This window comes from Xyrauchen texanus, chromosome 27, assembly GCF_025860055.1.
Source record: "Xyrauchen texanus isolate HMW12.3.18 chromosome 27, RBS_HiC_50CHRs, whole genome shotgun sequence".
Lineage (NCBI taxonomy): Eukaryota > Metazoa > Chordata > Actinopteri > Cypriniformes > Catostomidae > Xyrauchen > Xyrauchen texanus.
The window spans coordinates 41,692,292-41,704,791 of NC_068302.1; the positions used below are offsets into that span (position 1 = coordinate 41,692,292).

At 41.1% G+C, this 12,500-nt stretch overlaps 1 protein-coding gene across 2 annotated transcripts in view; it reads right to left on the reverse strand.

Annotated features, from left to right (window-relative positions):
* LOC127621433 (ephrin-A5b-like) overlaps positions 1-12,500 on the reverse strand; it is a 158,003-nt gene that overhangs the window by 14,430 nt on the left and 131,073 nt on the right. For both annotated transcript variants that reach the window (XM_052095020.1, XM_052095019.1), the window contains exon 2: positions 630-922. In XM_052095020.1, coding sequence (XP_051950980.1) covers positions 630-922 — 293 coding nt within the window. The remainder of the gene's footprint in view (positions 1-629; positions 923-12,500) is intronic.

Below are 12,500 nucleotides of genomic sequence, written 5' to 3' on the forward strand. Positions count from 1 at the left end.
CTGTCTGTCTATCTATATATCTGTCTGTCTGTCTATCTATCTATCTATCTGTCTGTCTGCCTGCCTATCTGTCGGTCTGTCTGTCTGTCTGTCTGTCTGTCTATCTGTCTGTCTGTCTATCTATCTATATGTCTGTCTATCTATCGGTCGGTTGGTCTGTCTGTCTGTCTGTCTGTCTGTCTATCTGTCTGTCTGTCTGTCTGTCTATATATCTGTCGGTCTGTCTGTCTATCTATCTATCTGTCTGCCTGCCTGCCTATCTGTCGGTCTGTCTGTCTCTCTGTCTGTCTATCTATCTGTCTGTCTGTCTGTCTTTTTATCTGTCTGTCTGTCTATTTATCTATTTCTCACCCACATCAATCATATCACTTCTGAAGACATGGATTAAACACTGGATTACTTTTCTGCCGATTAATGTGATTTTTTTGAGCTTCAAACATTTTCCACTCATTCACTTGCATTGTATGGACCAAAAGAGTTGAGATATTCTTCTAAAAATCTTCATTGGAAGAAGAAAGTAATATTCGGGATGGCATGAGGGTGAGTAAATGATGAGAGAATTTTCATTTTTGGGTGTACTGTCCCTTTAAACCAATCAAAACAATCATGCGCTGTGATGTCATACTCACATATGTAATAATACTCGCGACCCGGTCGAAACTCAAACCCCAGTGAGAATGGAGTGAAGAGCTGGAACTTCTCCGAGAACTTGAGCGGGCCGTTGGGCGAGTTGGGTCGGTTACACTCCCACCGTTTAAACCCCTTCGCCGTGTGATCACACGTACTGTAGCCGTCATAGTTGACCATGTAGAGGACGTACCGCTCTGTCCTCTCCTCTGGTACTGTGTCCTCATAGTGCGGACAGTAGACGTCCAGATAGTCGTTTATACAGACGTCGATGTGATAGTCGCCACGGTGAAACCTGCAGCAGACACAAAGACCAAGATGATTAGATAAGTGCTTCTCAACAGGTGGAGATATATATATATATATATATAGATATAGATTTGTTTATACATGACACAGAGAAACAAGCATCGTCTCACTTTGTGTCCTTATTCGGACAAAATGAACTCATCGCAAATGACCTAAAAAACATCATGTTCAAGGACCGTGTTTTTTGGTTCAGATAACACTCAAGAGTCTCAAGTGTCAAACATAATAACCTCCGACTGACATCCAAACAAATGTTTGTCAAAGTGACAGTATTTCTATCTTTCGGCCGTTGACCCTTTCCTGCGGCGCATCACCTGTAAATCCTCCCGATTATGTGTTGACTTTATATTCCAAACTTTTAATGAATTACCAAACAAGCTCATTCCTGGACGCATCTGCTGCTAAACAAGCATTTGTCAGGCAGAAGAGACCAGATCAGTTTTACTTGTAAATCAGTTTCCTTTAGATAGAGAAATGTCCCGACAGAATGATTTAACTATTAATCACCTGCACGACTTTTGGCATCAATACAGCAAAATCAATGCACAGCTGACAGACTGGGAAAAGTCAACTAATGATGAACAGGTATGGATGTTAAAAATGGAAGAACACGCACAGATTATATACGGCGGTGGTAGAGCGGGTCGGCTGCTAATCGCAGGGTTGGCGGTTCGATACCCGGCTCACACGACTCCACGTGCCGAAGTGTCCTTGGGCACGACACTGGACCCCAAGTTGCTCCCAATGGCAGGATAGTACCTTGCATGCAGCTCTGCCGCCATTGGTGTGTGTGTGTGTGTGTGTGTGTGTGAAGAGGTGATTGGGGCACAGTGTAAAGTGCTTTGGCAACCTCTTAAGGTTAAAAAATGCACTATATAAGTGCAAAACATTTACCATAGATTATATATATATATATATAGCTGTGAGGGTCTTAATCCACCGCTCTCTATTTTATTCCTCTTCTGGAAAGTCATTCAAATGCAATAGGGGATTTTTTCTTTTGGTCTTGGAGCAAATGGGTAAGTGTGAATAATATTTGACGTGGTCTCCCATCAGGGACGGATCATGACTTGCAAAGGCACTGGGGTCAATTATCTCCAAGGGCCCCCCTCCACCCAAAAGTTGTTGAGCGGGGGAGTGTTCGTTGTTCATGCCCAAAAGGCTTTTCAAGCGTGGGGGGGGGTTACCAAACTAGACCGCGCAGCCTTAAAGCACGGGGCATGACCGGGCAGTCAAGGGCCCCCTGGTAGTCACGGGCCACTACCGATTGGCTCTGTCGGTAATCCGTCCCTGTCTCCCATTCACCGCTGTCGAAGTTTACCCTGCAAACGCTTACTTCCACATTCCAAAACGTCATGGTTACTGTCGTAACCTCCGTTCCCCGTGGGAGGGAACCAGACGTTGTGTCGAATGAAGTGACACAAGGGGTCTTCCTTGGGAGCCTTGCGTACCTCTCAACTTGAGAAAAGGCCAATGTGAAATTGGCAGACAGAATGTGCATGCCCCGCCCCCGGACATACGGGCATAAAGGGAAGTGTCTTTTTCTTCGGAGCTCCCAAGGAAGACCCCTTGTGTCACAATGTCGAGTGAGTGACAGAAGGGGAACCCGGAGTGTGAAGAAGGTCTATTGCACAGTCGATCTGATCTGAGCGTGCTGGAGATTGCTTTCCAGATGCTTCCAAACACTGTGGTCACGATGAGGTGTGTAAGTGCATGTGTGTGCACAGAAAACATTTAGATAAACCCTCTTGCTCGATCTCTGTGTGTGTGCATTTTCTTCCCAAGTAAATTAAGAGTTAATAATCCTCTTTTAATTAAAGCACGCTTCATTAACGACCATTCTCTCACCCTCAGCATGAGTCCTAATGAAACTCTGGATGTTTTAGAATGTGTAAACAGCGAAGGGCAAAGAGCTGCCACCCCACAATTAACACATGAGCTCGTTTATTAACACAACAGACTAAACTTAGAGTCTCTCACTTTGTCACCTCAGTTAATGTCTTAATGTGCTTTAGTGTTTCTTACAGTTAAATAACAAATGCTGTGCACATATGAGGTAAATATCTTCATCACAGCATTTTTATACGTTTTATAAGTACATGAGCGCTGCATCAGACCCGATACCGATACTGGGACATCCCAAGTAATACCATGCTTTTTGAACACTGCTATGGTAATACATGTCTTGGAGATGTGTCTTGGTAATTATTTATATATGTACCAGGCAGGGGTGGCTGGGAAGAGAAATCGGCCCGGGATTTTGCATAGAAACTGGCCCAAAAGTTGTTGAGCGGGGTGTCGCTGTCCTTTTCTGCATATCGCAGCCCCCATCGGCATATCGGAGTGACGTTTTGTGGCCCGTTTCGTATAACACAGCGGCTCATTTCAGCTTATTGTGGCACATTCGGCCCGTTTCGCAGTCAGCACAGATTACCAATCCAACCCTGGTGCCAGGGTTTCACCGTGTATTTGGACATGTACCATTATTTAAACAAAAATGTTTGGACACATTCCATGGTAATACCATGTTTTTTAACACGTGCATTGGTTATACCATGTTATAAGGAACGGTCCACATTGGTTATACCATGTTATATGGAACGGTCCACATTGGTTATACCATGTTTTTTGACACGTGCATTGGTTATACCATGTTTTTTGGACATGTGCATTGGTTATACCATGTTTTTTGACACGTGCGTTGGTTATACCATGTTATAAGGAACGGTCCACATTGGTTATACCATGTTATACGGAACGGTCCACATTGGTTATACCATGTTTTTTCACACGTGCATTGGTTATACCATGTTTTTGGACATGTGCATTGGTTATACCATGTTTTTTGACACGTGCGTTGGTTATACCATGTTATAAGGAACGGTCCACATTGGTTATACCATGTTATACTGGAACGGTCCACATTGGTTATACCATGTTTTTTCACACGTGCATTGGTTATACCATGTTTTTTGACACATGCATTGGTTATACCATGTTTTTTGGACATGTGCATTGGTTATACCATGTTATACGGAATGGTCCACATTGGTTATACCATGTTTTTTGACACGTGCATTGGTTATACCATGTTTTTTGGACATGTGCATTGGTTATACCATGTTTTTTGACACGTGCATTGGTTATACCATGTTATACGGAACGGTCCACATTGGTTATACCATGTTTTTTGGACATGTGCATTGGTTATACCATGTTTTTTGACACGTGCATTGGTTACACCATGTTATACGGAATGGTCCACATTGGTAATACCATGTTTTTTGGACATGTGCATTGGTTATACCATGTTTTTTGGACATGTGCATTGGTTATACCATGTTTTTTGGCACGTGCATTGGTTATACCATGTTTTTTGGACATGTGCATTGGTTATACCATGTTTTTTGACACGTGCATTGGTTACACCATGTTATACGGAATGGTCCACATTGGTAATACCATGTTTTTTGGACGTGCATTGGTTATATCATGTTTTTTGGACACGTGCATTGGTTATACCATGTTATACAGAACGGTCCACATTGGTTATTCCATGTTTTTTGGACATGTGCATTGGTTATACCATGTTTTTTGACACGTGCATTGGTTACACCATGTTATACGGAACGGTCCACATTGGTTATACCATGTTTTTTGACACGTGCATTGGTTATACCATGTTATACGGAACGGTCCACATTGGTTATACCATGTTTTTTGACACGTGCATTGGTTATACCATGTTATACGGAACGGTCCACATTGGTTATACCATGTTTTTTGGACATGTGCATTGGTTATACCATGTTTTTTGACACGTGCATTGGTTATACCATGTTATACGGAACGGTCCACATTGGTTATACCATGTTTTTTGACACGTGCATTGGTTATACCATGTTTTTTGGACATGTGCATTGGTTATACCATGTTTTTTGACACGTGCGTTGGTTATACCATGTTATAAGGAACGGTCCACATTGGTTATACCATGTTATACGGAACGGTCCACATTGGTTATACCATGTTTTTTCACACGTGCATTGGTTATACCATGTTATAAGGAACGGTCCACATTGGTTATACCATGTTATACGGAACGGTCCACATTGGTTATACCATGTTTTTTCACACGTGCATTGGTTATACCATGTTTTTTGGACATGTGCATTGGTTATACCATGTTTTTTGACACGTGCATTGGTTATACCATGTTATACGGAATGGTCCACATTGGTTATACCATGTTTTTTGACACGTGCATTGGTTATACCATGTTTTTTGGACATGTGCATTGGTTATACCATGTTTTTTGACACGTGCATTGGTTATACCATGTTATACGGAACGGTCCACATTGGTTATACCATGTTTTTTGGACATGTGCATTGGTTATACCATGTTTTTTGACACGTGCATTGGTTACACCATGTTATACGGAATGGTCCACATTGGTAATACCATGTTTTTTGGACATGTGCATTGGTTATACCATGTTTTTTGGACATGTGCATTGGTTATACCATGTTTTTTGGCACGTGCATTGGTTATACCATGTTTTTTGGACATGTGCATTGGTTATACCATGTTTTTTGACACGTGCATTGGTTACACCATGTTATACGGAATGGTCCACATTGGTAATACCATGTTTTTGGACGTGCATTGGTTATATCATGTTTTTGGACACGTGCATTGGTTATACCATGTTATACTGGAACGGTCCACATTGGTTATTCCATGTTTTTGGACATGTGCATTGGTTATACCATGTTTTTTGACACGTGCATTGGTTACACCATGTTATACGGAATGGTCCACATTGGTAATACCATGTTTTTTGGACATGTGCATTGGTTATACCATGTTATACGGAACGGTCCACATTGGTTATACCATGTTTTTTGGACATGTGCATTGGTTATACCATGTTTTTTGACACGTGCATTGGTTACACCATGTTATACGGAATGGTCCACATTGGTAATACCATGTTTTTTGGACATGTGCATTGGTTATATCATGTTTTTTGGACATGTGCATTGGTTATACCATGTTTTTTGGACATGTGCATTGGTTATACCATGTTTTTTGGCACGTGCATTGGTTGTACCATGTTTTTTGGACATGTGCATTGGTTATATCATGTTTTTTGGACATGTGCATTGGTTATACCATGTTTTTTGGACATGTGCATTGGTTATACCATGTTTTTTGGCACGTGCATTGGTTATACCATGTTTTTTGGACATGTGCATTGGTTATATCATGTTTTTTGGACATGTGCATTGGTTATACCATGTTTTTTGGACAGGTGCATTGGTTATACCATGTTTTTTGACACGTGCATTGGTTACACCATGTTATACGGAACGGTCCACATTGGTAATACCATGTTTTTGGACATGTGCATTGGTTATACCATGTTTTTTGGACATGTGCATTGGTTATACCATGTTTTTTGACACGTGCATTGGTTACACCATGTTATACGGAATGGTCCACATTGGTAATACCATGTTTTTTGGACATGTGCATTGGTTATACCATGTTTTTTGGACATGTGCATTGGTTATACCATGTTTTTTGGCACGTGCATTGGTTACACCATGTTACACGGAACGGTCCACATTGGTTATACCATGTTTTTTGGACATGTGCATTGGTTGTACCATGTTTTTTGGACATGTGCATTGGTTATACCATGTTTTTTGGCACGTGCATTGGTTACACCATGTTATACGGAACGGTCCACATTGGTTATACCATGTTTTTTGGACATGTGCATTGGTTATACCATGTTTTTTGACACGTGCATTGGTTATACCATGTTTTTTGGACACGTGCATTGGTAATACCATGTTTTTTGGACACGTGCATTGGTTATACCATGTTTTTTGACACGTGCATTGTTTATACCATGTTTTTTGGACACGTACATTGGTAATACCATGTTTTTTGGACACGTGCATTGGTAATACCATGTTTTTTGACACGTGCATTGGTTATACCATGTTATACGGAATGGTCCACATTGGTAATACCATGTTTTTTGACACGTGCATTGGTTATACCATGTTTTTTGGACATGTGCATTGGTTATACCATGTTTTTTGGACACGTGCATTGGTAATACCATGTTTTTTGACACGTGCATTGGTTATACCATGTTTTTTGACACGTGCATTGTTTATACCATGTTTTTTGGACACGTACATTGGTAATACCATGTTTTTTGGACACGTGCATTGGTAATACCATGTTTTTTGACACGTGCATTGGTTATACCATGTTTTTTGGACACGTACATTGGTAATACCATGTTTTTTGGACACGTGCATTGGTAATACCATGTTTTTTGACACGTGCATTGGTTATACCATGTTTTTTGGACATGTGCATTGGTTATACCATGTTTTTTGGACACGTGCATTGGTTATACCATGTTTTTTGACACGTGCATTGGTTATACCATGTTTTTTGGACACGTGCATTGGTAATACCATGTTTTTTGGACACGTGCATTGGTTATACCATGTTTTTTGACACGTGCATTGTTTATACCATGTTTTTTGGACACGTACATTGGTAATACCATGTTTTTTGGACACGTGCATTGGTAATACCATGTTTTTTGACACGTGCATTGGTTATACCATGTTTTTTGGACATGTGCATTGGTTATACCATGTTTTTTGGACACGTGCATTGGTAATACCGTGTTTTTTGGGATGTTTACCACGGTTATACCATGGTTTTTGAAGACGTGGCTTGGTAATACCATGTTTTTTAGACAAGTTATTTTAGCTAAACATTCAGTACCATGGTAATATCATGTACCCTGGTACCACCACAGTGTGTAAGGGTAATAATCATGCCTACATGGACAAAGACATCCAAAATATCTGTTTTTAGCCATAAAATATAATTTCATAATAGCGTGTTGAAAGGGCTTGTCGTCTTTAGGAATTTCAATAGACATAAATTAATATCACAAGCTTTATTCTCTTGTCTTGGCTTCATGGAAAGAATGGAGAGTCTAATTGGTTACAAAACAAATATTCAGTAGACGCTCGTTCAAAAGATTTCACGCCAAGAATTACAGGAATAAAGACAGATTGTTGAAAATGAATATGACTTTGCTGCGGATGACAGAGGATAGAGTTGCTATATTTCTTTTGAACCCCCAGACTCCAGAATATTATTAATATTAGGAATGTCTGTGTATAGTCTAGCGAGGTTTGAATCTGTTTTTATTTGTTATTGATCTCACACCATCTGTCCATAAATTTCACATTCTCACAATGATTTCCAGGAACCGCGTGGCAGTTTAGTGACTTTGTGCAAAATTCTTTTCAATTCCGGTCTTTCCACAATAAATATTGTCTGGTACAAACACAAATCTCCACTGTGTCCAAGTTATTGTGTAGAGTTATCTGGGTTTAATTCGACTGAAGCTTTATTGACAGCATTAACATCATGAAAGTGTTTTAAAATGGAAGAAATGACACACATGTGCAATGTCTTGTCCTACAGACGCTGCACACAAACTTAAGTTGTGTTGAACCCGGAACATTCCTTTAATGTAACAGTTGCCAGAGTTATTGTTCCACTGTCAGGTTGTTATGAATGTTTACGGACGACCCTTGACCTTCATAACCTCAGTCTGCAGGAAAACAACACAGCTTGAAAAAAGCACTCTGCACTTTCAGCAGGAAAAGTCCTTAATGCTTCGGTAATACGGAAGGGAATAATTACAAACAAGGACTGGATGGAAGGCTAATTGTGAAATGATGATAATTACACGTGTTTGTTGGGAGTGAAGCTGAGGTGGAAGTGGGGATCTGGCCGGGATCTGCTCTGTAATTGGCCAACTTTAGAACATTTATTACAAACTAATTATAAAGCCAGAGGAGCTTGAAGAGGCAGCGACAGTATTTTCTTTCTCTCATTTTATAGCAAACCTTTCTCTCTGTCTTTGGCAATGTTCATTACCCTTTTTGATTTGTAGCATCTAATAAACATGCAATATATATATATATATATATATATAATCATAATTTTTTTTTAAGACCAAATATTGTTCCTAACAATCGATGTCCTCATATGTGGACAGCGGAACTTTTTTAAATTATGCCAAGTTATAGAAAATCAGATTTTTTTCATCAAATAGTTTATTGTGTGTCCAGGAGTGTTGATTATTCATGTTTTTGAGATGTTACAAACATTACATCATTATCATAATTAATTCTGATTGAAAGTAACGTCCAGTATTGTCCAATCACCGTCAACCATGTTCAAATAAAATGACACATTATAAATGCTGAATCTATGCACTGATGATCATCGTCTCATGTGTGTCAAACATGTTGAGTGATCCAAACATCAGTTTAGATTTTTCTTCGCACAATTACATTTTTTTTATATTCATATATTATTTATTACAATTTTTATTTTCTCCACTTTCTCCCCAATGTGGAACGCCCAATGCGCTTTAAGTCCTCGTGGTGGCGTAGTGACTCGCCTCAATCCAGGTGGCGGAGGACGAATTTTAGTTGCTTCCGCATCTGAGACCGTCAATCCACGAATCTTATAACGTGATTTGTTCAGCGCGTTACCGTGGAGACGTAGCGCATGTGGAGGCTTCGCGCTATTCTCTGCGGCATCCACGCATAACTCACCACACGCCCCACCACATTATAGTGACCACGAGGATGTGACTCTACCCTCCCTAGCAACCGGGCCAATTTGGTTCCTAAGGAGACCCGGCTGGAGTCACTCAGCACGCCCTGGATTCAAACTCACGACTCCAGGTGTGATAGTCAGCGTCAATACTCACTGAGATACCCAGACCCCTCACCATTAGATTATTGATATAATTAAAGAAGTTAAAGTTTGCGAGTTCATATCCAGGGTGTGCTGAGTGACTCCAGCCAGGTCTCCTAAGCAACCAAATTGGCCCGGTTGCTAGGGAGGGTGGAGTCACATGGGGTAACCAAATTGGCCCGGTTGCTAGGGAGGGTGGAGTCACATGGGGTAACCAAATTGGCCCGGTTGCTAGGGAGGGTGGAGTCACATGGGGTAACCAAATTGGCCCGGTTGCTAGGGAGGGTGGAGTCACATGGGGTAACCAAATTGGCCCGGTTGCTAGGGAGGGTGGAGTCACATGGGGTAACCAAATTGGCCCGGTTGCTAGGGAGGGTAGAGTCACATGTGGTAACCAAATTGGCCCGGTTGCTAGGGAGGGTAGAGTCACATGGGGTAACCTCCTCGTGGTCTCTATAATGTGGTTCTCACTCTCGGTGGGGCGTGTGGTGAGTTGTGCGTGGATGCCGCGGAGAATAGCGTGACGCCTCCACACGCGCTACGTCTCCACGGTAACGTGCTCAACGAGTCACGCGATAAGATGCACAGATTGACGGTCTCAACTGAGATTCGTCCTCCGCCACCCGGATTGAGGCGAGTCACTACGCCACCACGAGGACTTACAGCACATTGGGAATTGGCCGTTACAAATTGGGGAGTAAAAGGGGAGAAAATGATAATAAAAAATACAAAATAAATAAAATAAGTTGAACTTCCTCGTAAAGTTGCCGTCCAACTTATTTACTCACCAAAACCAATTTTCCGTTTGGCGCTGGGCGAGAGTTATGTTTGCTTGCTGCCTCATGTCAACACATCATCTGTGCATCAATCTGCAAATTTCAGTACACAAGTTCCTCAGTTTTATTTAGTCCTCATTTTATCATCAGCAATCCATATAGAAACAAGTTCACTCTTCTCATCCAGTTCCCTCGATTCCCCGAGGACCACTAGCTACCAGGAATTTGGAAGTCCACACCGACCCCCTTCCCATGAAAAGCAGAGGGATCCGTGACAGAACGTGTCAACAGCCTGCCTTTATATCATCAAGCGAGCATTACACACATCTGCACCTGTTCTTATTGCAGATGGACCATCTCATCTGGTTTTGCTTCTAACCTCTCTGCCAAAGACCCGCGAGATGATTCTGGTTTAGAGAGGAACACATGCAATAATCTGAAGAGTTCTGGAAGTGTCTGGAATTCTCCAGCAAACAGAGCAGAAAGTGAGACAGATAGAGAGAGAAATAGAAAATGTGGCTGCATCCCAATTTGCATGCTATTTTTTCCATACTACAGTGAACGAGAGGTATGAAGAGGTGTGGCTCGTCTATATGCACAGTTAGTGCAGAGCCCCATCTAAATATTCATCCATTGTAAACATAAATCCAGACTATAAACTGGCAATCATGTAATATGTTTGCCCGTAAATGTGTTCAATATTCTGGCATATGTGTATAAAATCAGGCCTGGTATAAGTTTTTATCCTCTTTCTATGTGGTAAAGTAGCTGAAATCTCTGTTAAACAGTGTTTGATGTAGATATACGAGGATGTGGTGCAGAGAGTCTGAACTCCACAGCGCCCCCTCAGTTTATCCAATGGATATCTGTGGTCAAATATGGTACTGCAACGAGCCCTCATTGAGACCCATTGGGGCAGAAATAAATCTGCCCATAAACGTAGTCCCATTGCAAAGGTAACGTATGTATTAGTGCACGCCAGCAGTGAGACAGATTACGAACATGGCGGTCGATGAACGTGTGTGTAACAGTGTCTCGTTTCTATTGTAAATTCAAAACAAATGAACCATCAAACGACTTGATCCTGAAGAGCCAGACATAAAACATAGTTGTATGTTTTGTATAATGACACATTGTATATCATAAAGCCTTTCTGTTGTAAATGTACTGTGATGTAAAACATCATCATCATTATAAAACATTCAGTTTTTTAGTACTATGGAAACGTGTAAATGGCATCTAGATTGTTCTGTTTGTCTCGTCTCCTTCATGGTGTTCTTCAACAACACTTAACATTACAAAGTAACATTCTGATTTAGACTTTGATCTGCAACAATCAACATTTTAAGCATTCTAATTTAGAATATTACAATCAACATTTTGTTCTAAGAGTGCCACCTTGTGGAGGAATAATGCAAGGACAACACATAATGTGTGTTTGTGTTTGAATAATGAGCTGAACGACAAGAATTATGAAGATGAAAAAAGGAGATGCGACCTACAGTATATCTTTAAGCGTTGATGCCTCGACTCAACTCGTGTGAAATGTGCTTTGCAATGATGAAAGGACATTATTGAAATTCAAAATTATTATTATTAGAGACTGTCAATCAGCGCATCTTATCACGTGACTTGTTGAGTGCGTTACCACGGAGACGTAGCGCTTGTGGAGGCTTCACGCTATTCTCCGCGGCATCCACGCACAACTCACCACACGCCCCACCGAGCGTGAGAACCACAATATAGTGACCACGAGGAGGTTACCCCATGTGACTCTACCCTCCCTAGCAACCAGGCCAATTTGGTTGCTAAGGAGACCTGGCTGGAGTCACTCAGCACGCCCTGAATTCAAACTCACGATATCATAGATCTGCTTTGTCCTTGTAATGCTTAAACACTATAAAGTCTCTTGGTAGATTTCGGTGATGCACGACTCAAAATTATTCACTGACTCACTTA